Genomic DNA, 22,598 nt, shown 5'->3' with positions numbered 1-22,598 from the left:
CCTGCATGTATCATCCCTGTCACTGTTTGGGAAGCTTGTTAAGAAAATGTTGGGCTGTAATCAGGTACAGGCTAGAAAAAAGCTAATGAGGGTCGGGTAAAAAATTAGAACTTAGAAAATTAGAACTTAAAAAATAGACTTGTGGTATCTGGATCAGAATTATCCTACCTGGGGAAAAAATCTTTGAAAAACCAGGATAAAACCTACAAGATCAGTTTGATCTTGATTAGCAAAAAAAGAGATGAGAACATCTGGATAATTCTGATCCAGGTTAAAAGTTGAAATACTGTTATCAAGCACGGTGACATTAATCAGCTGCTAATTGAAGTCAGCTCGAGGAAACCGACTGATTAGCGGTGCGACCCACAGCTGCTTGTGCCACATGATGGAGCAGCCAGCTGCAGATGATGCAGTTGGTTCTCCAGCTGTTCCAAAAAGACCCATTATGGCAAAGTAAAACATCTAATGCTGCCAGCGTCACCCTGAATGAAGTACGCCAGCTGATGCACTTTGTCACTTTGACAGAACCCAGATGCAGATGTTATTTTATTTTGGAGAGAAAACTCTGCATCCTTTCCCCGCCCAGCTGAAGCAGCTCACATCGTGTTCAGCATCTGAAGCGACCCTGCAGGCACCGAGAGCGTGTTCTCTGCTGCCGTCTGTGGAACCTGAAACTCCTCCTGATTATTTTGGTATTAAAGATACAGTGGTTTATTTTTGGAACTATTACTTTTAAAGTTTTCTACCTCAACCTACCAGATGAAAGGAGGTGAGCTGCCAGACTGCTGAACAGTTATTTATTGGAATATTGCTGTACAGTTCTGAGGTCAGATACAGGAAGAGGCCACGCCCACTGGTGCTACAAGTTAGCCTATGTTAACACCTGGCTAACACATAAGCCGTTTCTCAACATGCGTTCTTCTCTGTTCTTGTGTTCTTGTGTTCTTCTCTGTTCTTGTGTTCTTGAGAAACGTCATCAGTCTCAGTCCAAGTAATGTTCCAATTCAAAAGTCTGCATCTCGCCAAGTACAGTCAAATACCCAGATGTGTTCTTGCCCCGCCCGTTTTATCGAGGACGCATCGGGTGGTGACTTGTGTGGACTTGTGGCAGCCACGTATCCCAGAATGCATTTCATAGCAACAATGGCAGAGCAGAGGACCCACAACTTTAAGTTACAAGTGTTGAAATATTACTGTTTTAGTACCATGAAATGAAATTTTAAGAGTATTTTATGTGAGAATGTACACATTAAAACTTCAAATCTGTGGTCAATTCATCACGATAGCGCGTAGTTTAAAATTTGCTCCGACGTTTTCGGAGATGTGTCGTCCTGCTAACGGGATACTGGCATACCTCGCCAGCTGGCAAGATGACCGGGCTGATAGCATTCATGTTACCCCGCTAAAACAGCCTTATCCCGGCGTGACGTTTTGAAATCTGCCGCTGGCTCTGACGTCTCTGTAGAAGTAAAACAAGATATAATTCTTTTTCCGCACATTTCAACCAAAAGATACAGGGTTGTGTTTTATTTCATATTTCGTTTTATTTCAAATATACATTAATGGTGAAAATAACTGGAAGTGGGTAAGCCAAGACGAGCTGAGACGGTGACATCATCGAGTACGCTACTGTCCCAGTAGCAGAATGACCGTCCTGTGTCCTCCCGTCCTCGAGAGACTGGACTCCCAGATCGAACTTGCTAAGTCCGAACTGCCAAGTCCGTAAGTCCGAACTCGGCGTCCTTGGTATTGAGAAACGGCTATAGGCTAACACCCAGCTAACCTATGTTTCTACAAAATGGCTCGGACCATTCAGGTTGTTGCAGGAACAGTCCTAAATAGGCACACGTGATTAGCCCTGTATGTGAAGTCTTTATTTCTTTGACACCTTAGCACCAGGCTAGCATCTGTGTAGCCCAGCTCAGTACCAGTTCACTCACATTAGCACCAGGTTTATCCACCTCATTCCACACTATCATCCTGTTAGCACTAAGCTAGCACAGGGTGGCACAGGTCTACTCAGTTTTTGTCCTGGTTTGGTTTGTTTCAGCCTGTCATCTCTGAATGGCTCGCGGGGCGTTTCGTGGGCGGAGCCTGAGAGAGAGTTCCCACAATGCTTCCTCTGCCAGGTGATCGCTGAAGTCATTAAAGAAGGAGATGATGTCATCATTAGGCTGCAGAGAGTAACGACTGCAGAGACAGACAGAGATTCAGGTGTTATTTCACACAGCGAGTACAGACATGAAGACATACTGCAGTACTGCTAAACACGCACAGTAGTATTAGTTATGATTATAGTACTACAGGGAACTGACACTTGCTGGTAGCTCCTCAGAGTGTCCAGGATGTTGAACTGCTGCCAGCGTTTAGAGAAGTTGACCTTTGAACCCTGTGATGTCGTCAACATGTCAGGATTCCCCAGGTGGACAAAAGTCAAGTCCTGAAGGATCAAACCCCTGGACAGACAGACAGACAGACAGGTTCCAGAGTGAGTGAGACACGTGTTTACAGTGAAGGGTACATACAGTGGGGTAAATGGGGTGTAACATACAGGTAGGGTATACAGGGAGGTTCCACTTCAGCCAGAGCTGCTCTGTAGGCTCTGAAAGATGATGAGCTGTCAATCAAAGAGCTGTACTCCTCCAGAGCCTGAAGGAAACACACACACACACACACACACACACACACACACGACTCATTAACATACTGAACGACTCATTAACATATTTATTAAGATCAATTTAATTACGAAGACGCACAGACCTCAGCTGTGCTTCTCTGCCAGTCCAGCCGTCGCAGGGGGGCGGAGTCCAGCGCTGACAGGATGGACAAGTACGAGTTGAAGTTGTTCAGTTTCCGCAGATGCTGCACCACACACACACACACACACACACACACACACACACACAGTACGTTACTGACAGGTGTGAGGTTAGCGGTCAGTGACGTGTGCAGGGAGCTCTGTGTATAAAAACATGGCTGTTGTCCCTGTGATGTCACAGCTCCCCACCATCGCTGTCTGAGCGCCGTCTGAAAGCTTCATTGTAAAAATATTCTTCAGCCACAAAGAGACAAACAGACGTGTGTGTGTTTACCTTCATGGTTTTGAGGAACTTGAGCAGTAGCTTCTCTCTGTCCTGAGGTTTGTCCTGAAGAATGATGACTGATCGAACCCTGAAATCACACACAGGTGATTTGGTTACCTGCTCATCTTCATCTTAACTGAGCACAGTGGTGTGTATCAGGTTGTGTCAGTGTTTACCAGAAGGAGACGTTGTTGAAGTGTTGTGTGAACTGTGTCAGGTTTGGACTCTTCTCCTCATTCTGCTCTTTAGACCACAGCAAGACCTCTGGAAGCTGGACAGGTGAGACAGGCAGGTGAGAGACAGACACGTGAGACAGCTGAGAGAGAAAAACCGGGACAGATTGAAAGATAATAAACATTAAAGACTAAAATAAATAAATAAAGATTGTACATCAATCTTGTAGAAGAGTTCAGAGTCCAGCAGAGTCAGCTGTTCAGCTAAATCCTGACTCCTGAAGTCCAGAAGAGTTCCTGGTCTGAGAGAGGACAGAAGACGAGACGTGTTGATGTCTGAGTGAATGAACTGTCAATCATCTCAGAGGTCAAAGGTCACAGGTTACCTGGCAGCCACACCCCTGGCTGCGAGTGGACGGAGTGATTGAGGAGAGCCAATCAGCTGCCACTTCTGCTCCATCTTGGACAGGATGTTGGAGTGCAGCTGTTGGGCCAGTCCCAGTTCTCCACCAGTCAGGAGGCTGAACACCAGGTCCATCAGCAGCAGCAGCAAATCAGACTCCAGCTCGATCGCACTACACACACACACGCACACACACACACACACACACACACGCACACACACACACACACATTATTATTCTGTACCACTGGACAAAAGTATGTGGACAGCTGAATGTTCCCTCCATATGTTCATTCCTTCACAAGATACTTTCATAGTGTGCTGATTTCAGCGCCCCCTGGGGACAAAAGTGGTGATGTCTCTACCATAAAAACCATAAATATGACATCCAAAATAAAATTGCAGTTGCAACAGTTAGTTGGTTACTAATGTCACTGCTGAAGTGTGTAGATGCTTTTGATAATTAGCAGGCTATGAGCTTACCTGATGAGATGTCATCTGTGATTTGCGATCTTTATGTTGATTATTTAATTACCTGTGCTTTCTAAGTTGAGTTAAGAGAGTGTAAGCATCCCTAAAACTCAGTACCAGACCGAAGCAACTCTGACGGTCTGGCCTGGTCACGTGACCTTCTACCTGTTGAAGCCAGCACCATATTAATGTTTCATTTATGTGCATCCCCTGACCCCTTGTGGTTATTTAGTAGCATGGCGTCTTATTTATGCAACTAATACCATATTTGTGTGTGTGTGTTTGTGTGTGATGTGTGTGTGTGTGTGTGATGTGTGTGATGTGTGATGTGTGTGTGTGTGTGTGTAATGTGTGTGTGCGTGCGTGTGTGTGTGTGTGATGCGTGTGTGTGTGTGTGATGTGTGTGATGTGTGTGTGTGTGTGTGATGTGTGTGATGTGTGATGTGTGTGTGTGTGTGTGTGATGTGTGTGATGTGTGTGTGTGTGTGTGTGATGTGTGTGATGTGTGATGTGTGTGTGTGTGTGTGTAATGTGTGATGTGTGTGTGTGTGTGTGTGATGTGTGTGATGTGTGTGTGTGTGTGTGATGTGTGTGATGTGTGATGTGTGTGTGTGTGTGTGTGATGTGTGTGATGTGTGTGCGTGTGTTTGTGTGTGATGTGTGTGTGTGTGTGTGATGTGTGTGATGTGTGATGTGTGTGTGTGTGTGTGTGATGTGTGTGATGTGTGTGTGTGTGTGTGTGTGATGTGTGTGATGTGTGATGTGTGTGTGTGTGTGTGTAATGTGTGTGTGCGTGCGTGTGTGTGTGTGTGATGCGTGCGTGCGTGTGTGATGTGTGTGTGTGTGTGATGTGTGATGTATGTGTGTGATGTGTGATGTGTGTGATGTGTGTGTGTGTGTGTGTGTGTGTGTGTGTGTGTGTGTGTGTGTGTGTGTCTCACCACAGCTCTTCGACCACAGTGACCAGCAGGTGAAAACTCTTCTTGGCGGCTGTCAGGTGTGCAGGTTCACGTCCTTCACACAGGTGTTTGTACGTGTTGATGGTTAAAGAAACAATCTGAAACTGTCTGCATGACGTCTGATGAAACAACACAAGGTACCTGAACAAGTTCAAGTGAAACACCTGGAGAAACACCTAGACAAACTGTTTCTTAGAACAGGCAAAGAAATCTGAAACATAGAGCATCAGATCATCTGCATATAAAGACATTTTCTGATCTCTAATGTTCTGTCAGCCTCTTTCTGGTTCTGTTTCCTCTATAAAAAAACAAACAAACACTAAAACTGCCTCTGCGTTCCTGTTAGAGGTTTTCTGTTCACTGGTGACAGACTATGTACCTGTACAGGTGTTCCTGTTGGACATCAAATGTGTGTGTTCTTTGATTTTTAGTCTACAACAACAATTCTTTCCTACATAGTCTAGAATGAATTAACATAGAAGTGAGGACTGATTGGTTTGTTGGTTTCTGATGCGTCACAGTGATCACAGTCCAACCAATCAGCTTTGAGTACACAGAGGATATCTGTGCTGCAGTTTGCTGATGACATTGTTCGGGCTGATGAAGCTTCTGTAGGTGGAGAGGAAGGCTTCACGGTACAGGCCTTGATCTACACACACACACACACACACACACACACACACACACACACACACACACACACACACACACACACATTTAATTTATATTCACATGGAGACCAGCCAGAATATTTTGATTGCTTGACCTACGTAATGTCAGATAATTATTTCTTTCTTCAAAATGCAGACATCCACAGAGATTTGTAGCCGACGTGGTCGGTGACATTATTATGTCACTGCTAAAAGCAGCATCAAAGTGAATTAATGACTGAAAAGTCCTGTATTTTTCCAGGTGACTCTTTATAAAGTTGTTATATAAACACCTGGTCTCCTCCTCCCATCAGCTCCCACGCCTCATTTTGTTTTGTGTTGTTTTTCCTTCTTCCTGCTCCAAAGAAATCCTGTCATGTCTTCACTAACTAGCAGAAATGTCCATGAAGTACTCAAGACTGAGGTGAGGACTTACCATTGGTGCTGTCAGTTTCTGTGGCGTAGACCAATAGGATCTCAGGAGAGGCTCCTTTCACGTCAGGCCCCTCCTCCTCCTGAGATAGAGGAGGGTTAGTTAGGAGGGGAGTATCAGTATCATTGTGAGTATCAGAGAGGTCAGAGGTCAGAGGTGAGGAGTGTACCTCAGCCTTCATGGTGATTCTGCAGAGGACCTCCTGCTGGTCAGTCAGTAACACCTCCTCCTGCTCCTCCTGCTGCTCCCTGCTCTCCTGGCTCTGCTCTGCCTCCTGCTGGACACTCTGGGAACTGCAGACAGAACACCGTCCCTGAGGGTCGCTGATGGTGTGTGAGGGTGTGTGTTGGCAGGTGTGTCTGTGTGTGTGTGTGTTACCTGTCTCTGGTCTGCTTCTCTTCAGACTGACTGTCGGCTTCACCTGAATCCTGATGACGACAGTAACAGAGGTCAAAGATCAATAATGATTTGATCGTTTTGGTATCTTCTCTTTGTTCTGTTTGAGACCACAGCCTGTCTTTACCTGTTGTCTCTTCTTTGGTGGTAGAACTGGAATAGGAGGCGGCTCCTGGGGTGGAGGGGTGGAGTCCAGGCGTGTCTCCAGGTGTGTTTCCAGGTGTGTGGTGGTGGTGTCGACCTCTCTCTGCCTGCTGCTGTTCCTCTGACTGGAGGTCAAAGGTCGCTGGTAGAACATGGCTGCTGACGGAGCGCTGTATGACGAGCAGAACTGAAGGTACTGATGGACTGATAGAGACACAGACAGAAATAAATTAAAGGTTTGGTACAACAGACAGACTGACCTGATGATCAGGTTTGATCAGATAAGAATCTCAAACAGATCAATCAGTTAATTCCAGTGGACTCTTGTGATCAGCACCTTCATACAGGTGACCCTAAATTCACCTGGTTTTCAACTTTGGTGAGCTTATACCCAACTTTACCTTGTTGAGAGCTACACAGTCAAAACTGGAGGAATGTGTCTGGTTTTGCAAAGTCACGTGATCTATTTGTGGGCCAAACTGCCCCCACCCTTACTACCAGTAAAAAATGGAGCCAATCAGGGGCAACCCAGCAGGCAAAGGTGGCGCCCATACACTGGGTGCCTATGATGTCCTGCCATCTTGTGACAGAGATAAAACAATGTGTGGACAAGTGTCAACATCTTTCGTCCACTGTCTGGCAGCAACATTGGTCCAGGAAGGTGAAGGTCAAGCCAGGTTCCTCAGATCAAGGTCAAGCCTGACGAGCTGAAGAAGGCTGCAGAGGGTTTGTAGCCACATCAAGGCTGCTCTGGGAGATGGGAGTTCAAGGCAAAGCCAGCTGGCAACTAGTCAAAGTCCTCTGCAGAGCTGGTGAAAAGGACAGTCACTGCCTCTAGGTGAAGAAAAGGGACTTCATCTGGACCTCTAAATGATTAATTGACATTTTGATGGTGAACCTGCGAGACCAGGAATCACTGCTGAACCCTCTGGAGGTGTTGTGAGCCTATCAGAGAAGCACAAACCCAGAACACTCCAGTGCCCACAGGAGCAGCCTGCTGAGTCCAGCCAGCATACCTAAGGTGTGCAGTGTAACGATTTCAACAACTCGTCTTACAGAACAGAGTCCTCAGTGTCTTCATTTATCACTGTTTGCCTGGTTAGTCCAGCATGTTAGCAGCTAGCCTAGCTCACCAAACTTCCAGAACCATCTGCTTCACAAATGATCATCACAGTCATGTTTCAGATGACTTCACTTCACTTCCACTTCTGTGTGTCCAATACAGATCTAAGACAGCTTTAGCTTAGCTTAGCACAAAGCCAGGATGCAGGACTGCTTATCGGAGGTGGAGAATCGAACCAGTTGATAGTCTTCATCACTGTATTGTTCAGGGACGATGAAGACTAACTGTTCATCAGTAAAGTTTACATGCCCCTGAAGCTTCACCAGGTGATACACTTTAAAAAGATTTAGGAAATAACTGGACTGATACTTTAAACAGTCCCTCCAGGATATTCAGTCATTCATTCATTCATTCATTTTCGGTAAAGGGTTGAGGGGGCGGGGGGGAGTCTATCCCAGCTGACATTGGGTGAGAGGCGGGGTTCACCCTGGACAAGTTGGACTGACACATAGAGACAGACAACCACTCACACTCACATTCACACCTACGAGCAATTTAGAGTCACCAATGAACCTGCATGCATGTCTTTGGAACCCACGCAGACATGGGGAGAACATGCAAACTCTGCGCAGAAAGGCCCCGCCCCAACCAGCTGGGGGATCGAACTCAGGACCTTCTTGCTGTGAGGCGGCAGTGATGACCACTGCACCACTGTGCCGCCCCCTCCAGGATATATAAATACAAAAAAATGGTAAATAATAAAACAGAGCTGGTTCTATGAGACTCACTGTGCCGTTTCTTCTCAGGGAGGGGAGGGGGCGTCTTGCTGGGAGACAGAGGAGAGGGCAACGCCTCATCAGGACCGGTGACATCATTGTTGTGGGTGGGGCTATCTTCATGAGGGGCAGGGTCAAATCCAAATGAAGGAGAGACTTCAGAGTTGGTTACACCTGTGAGTCACACAGAAACAGGTTAGAGACAGACAGACAGACAGACAGACAGACAGACAGGTGTCTCAGTGTGTCCTTACCTGTAGCACTGCGACGTCTCTTCTCCGGGAGGGCGGGGGGCGGTAAGGATGGGTGAGGAAGAGGAGGGAGAGCATCAGAGGAGGAGAGGTCAGTGTGGAGGAAGTCGTAGTCTGGATCCTCCTCTGAGACACACACACACACACACATACAGTTAGTTCGCTGACATCAGTGTTCAGAACTGACCCTTCTCTAAGCCCCGCCTCCAAACAGCAGCTGTCCAATCATAGGTTAGCAACCGTAACTTGGTCTGTCAATCTTTTCATTTGTCTCCATGTTGAAGGTGTGCAGGAGGTTCTGAGGAGACAGATACTCAGTGTTTCATGAGTCTGGACAGTGACGTCTTTTCTGTCATCTCTCAAAAACGTGAAACACAAGAGCACAGGTGTGATGAATGGATTAAACTCTGTCTTCACATAAGCTGAGAATGTTAGCATGACTGGCTAACTAATGTTAGCTTTAACTTTACCTCCAGACAAACTTGTTAGATCTCACTGCATCTGCATTTGTTCTGTGGGGGTTTGAGGAGGAGGATGAGGGCTGATGAAGAATCAAAGTGGGTCGATGATGATGCGTCTCTCTCTGGCTCACTGTCTCAGGTCTAAGTCGGGTTAGCTTAGCTCTTATCCTGGCTCTCTTCCTGTGGTGATCGTGGTCCAGCTGGTCTGGCTGGGTGACCCGTCTCAAGGTCCGCTGCACTAATCGAGTCCCTGCGTTTCCTTTTCCCACATTAATGAGTGTATTTCTGTCATCTATCATGTAGATATACCTGCTGTATTTCACCATCTGACCAATGTTAGCTGAGATGTAAGCTAGCTTTAGCATCAGTCTGTTAGCATTAATGTTATATCATGTACGCAGCTGTTAGCTAACTTTACATCAACACTTTCACAGGGTTCTGGTTTTAAAATGTGTCAGATGGAAACATTAAAACATCAGCTGGAGACTCTCAGCTGACTCAAGTCAAGTTAGCATTAGCATTAGCTTACATCAGCAGCTACACTTATGAAATCTGCTCATGAGTCTTTATTTTAGTAACAAAATCCACCGTCATCAGCTGGAAACGAGAATCTGTTTTTGTTTGTGTCTCTAATGAATCACAGACCGACTGTTTCAACAGTTACTCCCAGTTTCGATGTTAAATCTGCCGCCATTATTACTGTAAACTGTATAAATGCAGCATGAGAATGGAAAGTTTGGCAGGCGTAGAAACAGTAATTAAGGAGGGCGGGGCTTAGTGAAGGGTCTATTAGAGTTTGAGATTGTTTGTACCTGCTGAGCTCTCCTGTACTCATGTTACACACCTTGATTCTGTTCTTCCTAAATTTTCTTTTCTATTCTTTACGGTTTGTGTTTTTCACAGTGTGTTTTTCTCTGTTGCGCTGTGATTCTTCCTGATTAAACCCTCATCTGTGCTGCATAATATCAGAGGAAATCACTGATCGGAGGACAGGTGAGGTTTATAGATCACAGGTGCTTCGGTTACAATTTTTCTTCTCAGAACTCACATAAGAAAACTTTTTTATGTTTAGTATCTTCTTGAATTCAAGCACACTGTCAGAAATGATCTTCAAACTCAGTTCAAGTCCAAATCTAAAGACATTTTTACAGGTGAGGCTCCTGTTGTCTGTCCTCTCTACAGATTCAGTCCTAAAACAACCTGATTTATAAATCTGTCTGTTCCCATCACCGCTGGTAATAAGATGGTTACTGACGGATGCTTTGTGTGTGTTTGTGCAACAGGAGGCAGCAGGGAGCTTCACTTTAACTCATCACTGTGACTTCCTGTTTCTGTCAACTGACAGGAAATGATGTCACTCACACCCTGCTGCCACTGACTGGAAATGTGTGTGTGCGTGTGTGTTACCGCAGTGTGTGTTGTCAGCAGCAGAGTCTGCAGATGAAGAAGAGCAACGCTTTAACCAGTCGTCCTCCTGTAACACACACACACACACACACACACACACACACACACACACACACACACAAATTTTACTTCATTACATTATACTGACACATGTATATACACATTAAATAATTTATAAATGAGAAATAAATATAATTACCCTGGGCTAAAAAGTTATCTCATTTTGATTTGCTCTCATCAAGAACACTCTTTAAGTTTTTAAATAAACTAAAAATTATATATATAATGAAGGTAATTTAATTTTCTTCTTTAGATAAACTTGAATCTTTGAAGTTCAGAAAAAAAGTTTTTCAAAAACCTGATTTGTCATTATTTGGATGTTTGAACATGAGATGGTTTTAATTGAAAATATTAAAACATTAACCATCATTCACTTTCACAAGTTCAAACTATAATTTTTAAATACAATTTTTGGAGGTTTCTAAAACACAAAAATTCAAGTTTATCTAAAGAAGAAAAGTAGTTAAAGTTGGTTAAACTTCTTTTTGAGTTGAACTCAAAAGTAAATTGAAAATTTTGGTTTTATTTTTTGTTTTTCCAGTGTAGCACATTTTAGCCTTTCTTCATAAATGGGACAAATTAAGTGCATTTAGTCAGAATTAACAGACTCTTGTTCTTTCCTCTCATCAGTAAAACAATATAAACATTTTAAATGCTTTATATAAGATGTACTGCAGATAAAAAGCTTAATATTTTTGCAGAATTTCTTCCAAAGTCTTTTATTTATTTGGTGACCCTAAGTGTCTCAGATCTGATTTGAACTCAGTGTGAACACATGAAACCAGCTTGAATCTGGTTCAAAAAAACATGACAACCTGCGTATAATCACGATAACACACTGCATGTACACCTGAAGCTGTCATGGTTTTGGTTTTTTGTTGATTTCCTGTTTTATTTTGGTAGTCTTGCTTCTCCCTCATGTGTCCAGTCTTTACTTCCTGTATTTGTTCTTTTTCCCGCTCTTTTTGATTGTAATGTGTTTCACCTGTTTACCCTCCTGTCTCTCATTAGTTGTCCCTATTTAGTCCCTGTGTTCCTCAGTGTCTTTGTCAGTTCGTGCTTGTTCTTCTTGTATGTCAGCCTGCGTCCTGTGATTCGTTTGTGTTTTTTCCCCTGGCTTGTTTTTGAGTTTGCCTTTTTGGATTCTGTTTCGTTGGACTCTGGATTTTTGACCTCCCTGCACTTCATGTAAGCCCTTGTTTTGTTGTTTCATTTTAATTAAACCCTTTTTGAACTGTTCTCAATCTTGTGTCATCTGCATTTGGGTCCACTTTGTGAAACTATAACAGAAGCATCGTAAATAAAAATGGTCACATGTGCGTCGTACCTGTTGTACCTGCGTGTCCACATCCGGCTCTCGTCTCATTGGTGCTACTATGGCAACCCTACAGAGGGCGGGGCCTGATAATGACTGGCGTTTTTTGGGCGGCAGAGCTGGAGGACTGGGGGGGTGGGGCGCAGACAGAGACACAGACAGACAGGAAAAGACATGAGATGGTGATGTCATTCAAAGAGCTAGAAAACTAGAATCTTGCTTGTTGATGATTAATCAATAATGATTACTCTTAAAGCGATAGTTCAATTGATAGTTTAATCGGCTAAACAAAATTCATTAACCAGTAATGTTTGTTTTGCGTTACATCTGCAGAGGTCACAGATTTTCACACAGTTTTGTTTCTGCTTTGTTAGAGGCGAGGAGCTCTGCAGGAGAGGGTCGGTGGCAGACTGGAGCTTCTGGAGGAAGAAACACCGAAGTCACTCTGATGTCGACTCCTTTACTGGCAGGAGGGGAGCTCAGAGTGTAAGTTTCAAACTTTTGAGATTAAAAAGAGGATTTATTTTCACTCCTGCTTCTCACCAATCTGCAGTAGCAACACACAAAGAAATCACAGAGCTGCTGACTGGCCACATGAAAGCTCAATGTTTGTTTTTTTAAGCTTTTGGGATTAAAAAGTGGATTTATCTTCATGTTTGCATGTAAACCTGTGTGCAGCAGCGACCACAGAGGAACCGACGGCACCGTTTACAGTAATTAGTCTCTTAGTCCATATTGTTGTAAAGAAAAGAATTTACTTTTTCTGGTGAGTACTGGTCAGCACTTACATACAAACACACACACAGGGCTTTGACTTTGATTTTTAATTTGTGATGTATGATATAGTTTATATTTCTCCCTAACATGTTCCAGATTTTTAATTGGGCTTTCATCCATCGGTTTTGTGAATGATCTATAAATAAAATTAGAATATTAGGATAAGCCAATCAGTAGGGTGAGTCATTCCTTCGCCATCCTGGGAAAAGACATATTGTTGACTGTGTGCTGATGTGAGGGTGGATGGAGCCTCCATCTTTGTTTGACTGCTTCTTCACTGAACAACAAGGAGATGTTGATAATGTCACATGACCTGATGTCACGTGACCTGTTGAATAGATTAATGTTCTAAAATTGTTGTTTTTATGAAAAGAAAGAAAGAGAAGCTGAAACTGTTTCTCTCACTTCTTCTTCTTCTTCTTTTTCTTCCTGCTGTCATTCAGTTAACAGACACACAGGAAGTGCGGAGACGTGGGCAGGCGCTGACATGTGATGACTTTTTACTTCCTGTTTGATCCACAGTTCTATTTCTGCTCTTCATATCATCAGAGTGAAACTGCTACTGTCTCATCACATTCACACTCAGACTGCAGAGAACAGCTGAAAACTGCAGAGGAGTTTTATTACCAGGATACAGTTTCACAGTTTCACAGTTTCATGAAAACCTCTTGTCCATCTGAGACATGTCCCCCCTGAACGTCTACAGGGGCCCAATGACAGAACTGAATATATCAAACTTTCATAATATTTGAATGAGAGAATTGAGAAAAATTGAATAAAAACTACAATAGGACGACAGAAGTTTCTGGTTGTCTTCTCAGAGTCCATTAATTCCTGATTATGGACACTTCATTGGACATGATCCCTCTTACACGACCAGCCAAAGAAAAAAATATGGCACATAAATTAATATTTTCATGTGTTTTTAATCAAAATCTAAAGTTTCTATAAGCTAACTTTATGCTAACATTCTGCTAACAAGATTCAGAGTCAATAACAACAAATAGTAAATAAGCCATGTCCCCATCCAAAGAAACTCACCTCTGTCCATGTGGGGGGGACATATGTGGGAGGAGCTCTGAGAAGGGGATTGGGGGTTTAGGAGGAGCTGAAACTGTCTGCTCGTCCTCTCTCTCCTCTTCCTCTTCTGCAGGAGCTCCTGGACAGGTGGACGTCCTGTCTGATGTCTGCTGGTTGTCAAACCCACATGACTGTACCACATTAGTCTGTGATTGGACAGGAGACAAGGGGGCGGGGGCATCTAGTCTCTCTGAAGCCAATCGAACCAGCTCCTGACAGACAGACAGATAGACGATTACGACAAAAATACACACAGAGGACCATTTTTGTTCAAGCAGCAGTCCATTATTTGTCCTCACCTTGACCCCGTCCAACACTGTCCTGATCACCTTGGTAACGCTTGCTGTGGACTCCTTTTTGTCCTGGGCGACGCCCTGCAGCATCACCTGATCGGCCCAGCGAATCAGCTGAGCCACAGATTCATAGAGACGTGTGAGACAGGAGGAGATGGTCTTACTGCAGAGAGGACAGACAGGACAAGTCAGGAGACAGACTGAAGTACAGTTTTCAGGTATCTGTACTTCACTTGATTATTTTTCTGACATTTTACTTTGTACACTTGAAGACAAATATCTGAACTTTCTACTCAACTTCCTAAACAGACTCGTTACTTTAGTTTGAATGACTTTGAGGTGAATTATTGATTATTGTTATTTTGCGTCATTGTGCGCCGCCTTCCAACATCAACCTAAATTTCAAACTAAATGGACGACACAATAAGACACAGAAAAGACGATTGACTGGAGGATCCATAAGCGCCGACTTGAGTTGAACACTGGGGGCAAAAAATGTCGGCCTATATAATGTTAAGGTGAGATGAGGTGATGAGGAGGGATTAATATTTTCCCTAAAATGACACATTTTCTCTCCTGGGGACAGAAGCTCTCCATCTTGATGTGTGTGGATTCCAAACCTGATCACTTCAGTGTTTTATCTGCTGGTATCAGTAATAATTATTGAGGCAGAAGATCATTATTTCATCATTAATCAACATTATAATGAACATAATAGAAACTGTGCGTGCAGCTTGACCTTCACTGCAGCTGCATGTGAGGATGAAATGTTCAGCCTGTGATCTGTCACCGTCTGACTCAACAGCCTCATGGAAGAGATATTTCACAATTCTTCATATTTTAAACAAATGTAATTTGTTAAAACGAGTCATTTGGTGTTTTCAAAGTCATGTTATTGAGCTGAGACAGATTTCACATTCTGTTTGCGTTCAGAAGCTGCTGCTCAGTGCAGCAGACGGATCGCACCGTGCGCACTTCACTGTTCAATACAGTCGACTTAATAAAGTTAATGATCTCTCAAAATGAAAATGCAAAACTATAAAAGTTCTCAGTCTCTTGTTGTGAGGCTTCAGATGGATTCTTCAGCAGATTTTGGCGTTTTTCTTCAGTGAGGTGCTTTTTGTCGCAGTCAACTTCTGAAGGTAAATCCATCACATGCTGCAGGATTTCACCATGAAGTATTCTGGATGAAGTATAAATCCAGTGTTCTTGAAACTTTGAGCTTCACCTGGAATTTTGTCTGTCCATTTTTTAACTTAATTTTTAACTAATTAATTAAAGTGCTGTGTGCTCAGCCAGTGACACATGAAAGCAACAAAACACACTCTACCCTGCATGAAAATTCAAATTTATGATTAATATAGCAACGTGCTATGACTTTATTTTCCTTTCCTGTCAAATCCCAGTTAAATTAATTAGTCTATGGCTGTCTATGGTTTCACAACTGCATTTTTTCCTGCTTTGCCTCAAGACTGAGGGGTTGTTCCACCCCCAATTTTGGCAGGTATCAAACCCAGTACCCCTATGGGTGGCACCTGTGAGTGTATCCATCAGTGCATATCACACCAACATGCCCTGACATGCCAAGTTGACCTGAAAGATGTCATCTACACCCTGTTTTTAGCCTGAATCTTCACTGTAGATCCACGGCTTGAAGCCACCTGCACGTGGTGTGACGTGTGACTTGGATTACATCAGACGAGCAGCAGACATTCCATGATTTTTGTTTTGTTTTGTTTCTTACGTTTGAAAACTGGTCACCATTCACTTCCATTGTTTAGGAGATTCTGTTTTCCTGTGAAACTCCAGCAGAGTTTTGTGGACTAAAAACTAAACCTGACCTTCAATCAGTGTGAGGGTGAGGAGATAATGACTGAATTTTCATTTTTTGGTGAACTATCCCTTTAACGTTAACTCAACATTGGCTGCTGACTCAACATGGACTTTAAAGCGAGGGTCAGACTACCTGCTGGAGCAGTATAGTTTTAGTTTTTAGAGTTTTACTGACGTGACTGATTGTTTTCCAGTTATTAGTCAGGTCCCGTGCGTTTCCAAGGAAAGACAATAATAATAATAAAATGGAAAAGTTTATATTTTGACTGAGAATTGCTCCAAAATATGAAGACATTTTTAACTGTTGTCTAATCACATTTATTACACTTAAGTGATGTTTATGGACGTCGGTCCTAACAGCCTCGTCATCGTGTTCATAATGATGGATTAACTGCTTAATCCAAGCTTCACTGTCAAACACATCTTCAAAACTTAAGTAAAACTTAACCTTTCAAACATTAGACACATTCATCGTGACCTCACCTCTCCTCTCCTCTCCTCTCCTCTCCTCTCCTCTCCTCTCCTCTCCTCTCCATGTTTTTACACTCCATCATCTTATCTCACTGTTTACAAATGTTACAGTCACATGACTTTTGTGTTCAGGTAATATGTAATGTAACGTTCTTATTGTAATAAACAGCTCACCCACTGACATCCAGGGTCAAACCCACCTGTTGTGCAGGTGTGGCTCCAGCTGGACCAGAGTCTGGATCGCCTCCAGGACTCCAGTGGACGCCCCGCCCAGCAGACCTCCCACCACAGACTGGTCTAGAACCATTTTGTCCACTGCCAGTCTGTCCACCAGAGCTTTGAAGTACTGCAGAGAGCTGACCACGGCCCGCTGCTGGTCTGCCAACACACACCCCGACTGACACACACACACACACACACACACACACACGTTCCATGAGCCCAATGACCAATGACGATGATGTCACAGTGATGTCATCAGGCTGTCTGAAATCACTCACTGCTCATTATATAGTCAGTCCCTCCAGGAAGTTACATTTGCAACAGTTTGTGTAAATTCAACCAATCCCTGTGACTTCTGCACGACCTCGCAGTTTTTTCACAGATTGAATCGATCACTGTTGCTCCCTTTGAATTCCACAAATCACAATATAATTTTTATTTTGTCACAGGTATTGAAAACAGATTCTCAAAGATTCTTCAAAGATTTAGGTTTTTTGTGGTATACCCCACTGCCGACCTTCTTCATGTACAAATGAAGCAGATTTTTATAATTTTTGGGATAAGGTTAGATAGAACACTCAGAACAGAGTGCAGGTTCATTCTCCCGTCAAAGTCACCTTTGATTTTTAATAAATTATACATAAAAATCACAACTTTCTTTTGCAATTTTCTCTTTGCCCAAGAATTTCGTTCTTTCCTAAAATCATCACAACATTTGTTGCAGTTTTTTAGAAAAGCTGTATTCTAGGCTGCAACCATCCCTAAAAAGCAGGTACTGTTTATAGCGGTCTGGATGTATAGAGAGAGTTATTATACACTATATATGTACTCAAAGTATCCCACAATGCATCATGAAACAACCAACCGGCTCACTGTACAGTCCTCTACAGACATCTACAGACAGGGAGTGAATGAACTCAGAGATAAACATGGTCTGTGGCTCTAATGAAAGAGTGTTGGTGCATCGTGGGAAATGTAGGATCCAGTGTTTTTGGACTAAAAGTGTCTCCATGTCTGCTGCTCAGGTTCTGCTTTTACTTCTGTATGACGTACGAGTTTAACTGACAGCCCTGTCCACATATTTTACTGTACTTTCAGTCAGTTTTAGGATTCTGTCAAACTCCACAACTGAGGTTTCCTCTGGGGTTCCTCAAGGATCCATACTGGGTTCAGTTCTCTTTTCTTTAAACATGCTTCCTCTTCCTCTTCTTTATTTCTTTCTTTCACACAGTGTTCCACTGCTATGCAGATGGCATTCAGCTATTTACCACTAAAACCAAATAACCTCAGTGACGAAGGCCTTGTTCAGACTGTCAGCCTCACATCTGTCTTTTAGCAGCTCCAGACTGATTTTAGAAAAAACCCAAAAAACATTAAAAGTGATTTTCTGAAATCTCTTCTAATCCACATCTGTAGGAGATTTGAAATGTGATTCCAGTCAGATTTCTACAGATCGGTCCAGACACTGCGGCCACTCAAACGGGAATTCAAAGTGTCTTTTGTGTCAGTCACAATGCGAAACACAATAAGGACGTTAAATTTCGAGTGACAGAAGAGCATCACCTCCCTCACTGAGTTTGTCTGATGTGATGGAAGAGTTTAGGTAGTTACTGATGCCTGTGTCGTTACCATAGCAACCCCTGCAGCACATCTGATCTGATCACTAATAACACTGAGGACAGTCTGTCTGAAAGATCTGATCTGAGAAACAAATCTGATCTGTCTGCAGGCTGAGCAAAGTGAGACACGCCACAGCGGTGACCGGTAACTTTCTGCCAGCGGTGGGCGCCACTCAAACCTGTGCAAGTCTCAGGAAAGTCTTAAGAAAGTCTTGAGTTGCTTTGGTGAGAATAAATCAAGTCAAGTCGAGTCCCTGCTGTAAGTCAAGCAATTCAAGTCACTGCTCCGTCATAAAAAGAACTGATTATGTACCTCAGTTTCCACATTTTCATCAGTTAAAGAAGAGTAGAGCTGCAATGATTAATCCATGAATTATTCATTGATTATTAAAGTAATCACCAAAGTCAGAACTTTCTGAATATCTTTGGGTTGTTGGTAAAACAAGACATTTGATGATGTCATCTTTGGAAAATACATTTTTGGATATTTCATGGCCCACATCCTTCCATGTGTCCTTTAATGCAGTAACAAACATTTAACAGGACAAACAGTTCTGGAACAGAAATCAAGGCTTCATGCTACAATATAAATATATATATTTATCAGACAGAGGGAATTAGAAATAAAGTCTCTAATGTCTCTAATATAGACCTGCTTTAAATAAAGGCCTGTCTCTAATATAGACCTGCTTTAAATAAAGGCCTGTCTCTAATATAGACCTGCTTTAAATAAAGGCCTGTCTCTAATATAGACCTGCTTTAAATAAAGGCCCGATACCCTCTGAGATAAATCAAAGTCACTATTTTAGAATTTGTGTCTATATAAGTTAGGGGTGGAGGAAATTTCCGATTCTTAGATGCATCGCGATTCAGACTTCGGGATGCGCACCTGGAGCGGACACACCGACACGCGCACAGAGGAAAACAAACATGGCCGACCGCCAGCCACCTCGCCGTGAGATCCGAACAGCTCCTTCTAATTTAAAAGCAGACGTGTGGAAACACTTCGGCTTCTACAACGTTGACGGCGGAAGCGAACTGGACAAGAGCCACGTTATATGTAAGCTGCGTCGTGCTAAAATAAAATACTTTGGCAACACAACAAACATGAGAAGCCATGTAACTCGATGCCACCCGACGGAGGAGTCGGGGAGACGGCAGGCTGTTGTTGCTGCAGCTACTAGTGGCTTCTGTTGGAACTTTCCAGTTTGCACACATTTCCAATAGTTTAATAAGATATAATGGAAATTAATTCAGCTCTTGTTTCTTATTTCAAATGCACTGTTTTTAAAAATTGCAGCCCCTAATATAAGTAAACCTTTGCACTGTGTCCTAACTGAATGTGGGCAACCAATTATCATGTGACTTCAAATAAAGACGTATTTCTGACCACTTCATGTCTGAAAATGGATCCATCTGTTTCAAAACGATATAACGTCACTGCTCACATACTTCTGTGTTATTTATGTTGGTGTGTATGTTAAGCAAAACATCCACTAGAGGGCGCTGCTCAGCGTCAAAAGTTACCCCAAAGAGGAAGAGTGAAAGGTCTGTGACAACAACAAACACGGTGACGGTGGAGGAAGTTTTAATAATGAACCTGTTGAGAAAGAGACGAAAGTGAGGACGACGCTGTAGACGGCGGTGGTCTGTGAGGTCATTAAATACATCACCACATGTGGACATAATTCTTTTCACTAACTAACTGATGACAAACATTATTTCAATACGTGAGGGTTTTTAAAACTTGTTCGAGTCCTGGGGTTGTGTCTCTCTGCTACACTGCCCCCCTATGACTACCAGAGGTACTGCTGCTCCGTTTGGTTCGTATGAATGAAATTAACACAAATACAGACAGAAGACTCCGTCTGAATCTGTATGAGTATCTAATGTTTATCATAAATGAGCCTTTCGAACCGGTTTCATGTGTGACATCATGTTCTCTAACTGTAACATACACGACTGCCATGTTTAGGTGTCCGTATACTTTTGACCAAATTGTGTAATTAATGACATGAGGAGGAAGTTTGAGATTTTTACATGGAAGAACTTACTGTTATGTCAGTGTGTGTGTGTGTGTGTGTGTGTGTACCTTGCGTTGTGAGTGCTCCTGCAGGTTGAGGTCAGGTGGTTTGACTCTCAGTGATGGGGTGTGTTTGATTCGCTCAGAACGTCTGATCCGCGGCGGGTGGAGTTTATCCTTCAGCTTCAGGGTCAGAGACACAAACTGGGAAGCTGGAGAGTAAGATGATCATCATCAGCATCATCATCATCATCATCATCATCATCATCATCATCCACTTGAAAAACTACCAAAATAAAAGCATCTCAGTTTAATTAAAATAGTAAACTGAGAGAAAGTGCATGTTTTTAGCAGGTGGTGGCTAACAGTTAGCATGTCAGACAGGAGGAGGAGGAGGAGGAGAGGAGCTTACCTGTCTTACTCTCAGCCCGGGAGGACATGTCTGCAGGTGGACAGACAGACAGACAGACAGACAGACAGACAGACAGACAGCTGGTAGTGTCAGATGAGCAGAGCAATAGTTTAATCCTACAGCCTCATGTTGTCCAGCTCACACTCTGTGTCTCTGCTTCCTGTCTCTCTCTGTCTTTCTCTCCTTTTTGTCTGTTTCTTGTTTAACTATTTCACTGTTTGTCCGACTCGCTCTTTGTCCTGCAGCTCTCTGTCTGTGTCTTTTTGTCTTTCTGTCTGTGTTTCTGTCTTCCTTCCTCCTTCTCTTCTTCCTCTTTCTGTCTCACTCGTAGTTGTGAGTTCAGTCAGCATGTCTGTCTGTCTGTCTGTCTTGAGAGTGAGGAGGGTCATGATGCTGTCAGGTCACATATAGAGCATCAGTCAGTGTGTGAACCTGCAGCACCACCTGCTGAGGGGAGGGAGACATCACACACCTGCACCGTGACCCTTCCTCTGAGTCACTCTACTGGATTCAATCAGTTCCTGTTTTATCATGAACAAAGGTCGGGTCAACTTCAGTCGTCCAATCAAAACCAGATCACCATAAGTTTCACATTTTAACTTTAAAACTCTTCATCCCCTCCTCCTCCTCCTCCTCCTTTGTGTTATAACAGAAATTAAATGTTTCATGCACAGACATGAAGAACTTATACATATTTTTAATACTTTCATTGCAGTAAAATCATGCATATTACTGCAATATTATTTTTTCAATACATATAAACCTGGTGATACTATTGTGAGACACACACAGCTATCAGCACCTCTGAACACAAATATGAACACAAGAATGTGCATGAACATATAATCAGGCCTGTAAAAGTGAGAAGTTTAATACAGAAGTTAGACAGAAAAAAGGTGACGGAGACAGGAAATGGAAAAGGAAATAGAAAAACAAAGTGTGTGTGTGTGAGGGAGGGAGAGAGAGAGAGAGAGAGAGAGAGAGAGAGAGAGAGACAGACAGACAGAGAGAGAGAGAGAGAGAGAGACAGAGAGAGAGAGAGAGAGAGAGACAGAGAGAGAGAGAGAGAGAGAGAGACAGACAGACAGAGAGAGAGAGAGAGAGAGAGACAGAGAGAGAGAGAGAGAGAGAGACAGAGAGAGAGAGAGAGAGACAGACAGACAGAGAGACAGAGAGAGAGAGAGAGAGAGCAAGAGAGAGAGACAGACAGAGAGATAGATAGATAGAGAGAGAGAGAGAGAGAGAGAGAGAGAATGTACATGTGTATGCAGGGGTGGAAGTGATTAATTACAAATACTCAAATTACTGTAATTAATAAGTGTTTTGGGTACTTGTACTTTAATGAGTAGATTTTTTGGTCTGTGCTTTTACTAATACTTAAGTACGCATTACACTATGTAATCTAGTTACTTTTAAAATCATAGTTGAGTACTGAGTATAGTCTGAATTAATATCCAGTAAAGGTGATCTGATCTTTTCATCATCACTTTTCCCCTGAAGTGTAACTGATGGTTGTTTTATCTCGTCTTACCTGCAGTTTTCATTTGCATTTTATTTTATTTTATCCTTGCTTTTATTGTTTTAAATGTTTTTATTTTTCTGCATTTATGTTCAACTGCATTTTATGCATGAATTGCGTTATATAAATATAGTTCTTCTTCTTCTTATTATTATTATTATTATCATTACTATTATTACTGTTTATAATCTAGAAATGGCACTAATGTTTGGTAGAAACATTTGTTGAAAACCAAAAATATAATAATAATAAAAATAAATAAATAATAATAATAGAAAATGGGGGAAAAAACACCTGCATC

At 42.8% G+C, this 22,598-nt stretch overlaps 1 protein-coding gene across 1 annotated transcript; it reads right to left on the bottom strand.

The window, feature by feature from the left end:
- Nucleotides 1-1,852: 1,852 nt before the first annotated feature.
- LOC146319721 (rap guanine nucleotide exchange factor 1-like) lies at nucleotides 1,853-20,832 on the bottom strand. The gene is made up of 23 exons (XM_084727749.1): nucleotides 20,779-20,832; nucleotides 20,436-20,578; nucleotides 16,703-16,899; nucleotides 14,205-14,361; nucleotides 13,867-14,117; nucleotides 12,061-12,175; nucleotides 10,674-10,740; nucleotides 8,809-8,931; nucleotides 8,567-8,728; nucleotides 6,699-6,919; nucleotides 6,554-6,603; nucleotides 6,345-6,468; nucleotides 6,179-6,257; nucleotides 5,657-5,741; nucleotides 5,075-5,167; nucleotides 3,646-3,834; nucleotides 3,477-3,561; nucleotides 3,263-3,357; nucleotides 3,096-3,174; nucleotides 2,764-2,865; nucleotides 2,552-2,649; nucleotides 2,316-2,456; nucleotides 1,853-2,190 (listed from the first exon to the last, which is right to left on the bottom strand). Exons 1-23 carry the CDS (start codon nucleotides 20,804-20,806, stop codon nucleotides 2,055-2,057), a joined length of 2,820 nt encoding a protein of 939 aa, XP_084583875.1. The 5' UTR covers nucleotides 20,807-20,832; the 3' UTR covers nucleotides 1,853-2,054.
- Nucleotides 20,833-22,598: the final 1,766 nt, after the last annotated feature.

This window comes from Lutjanus erythropterus, chromosome 10, assembly GCF_056507025.1.
Source record: "Lutjanus erythropterus isolate fLutEry1 chromosome 10, fLutEry1.hap2, whole genome shotgun sequence".
Taxonomy (NCBI): Eukaryota; Metazoa; Chordata; class Actinopteri; order Lutjaniformes; family Lutjanidae; genus Lutjanus; species Lutjanus erythropterus.
This window is presented reverse-complemented; position numbering and strand designations above follow the sequence as displayed.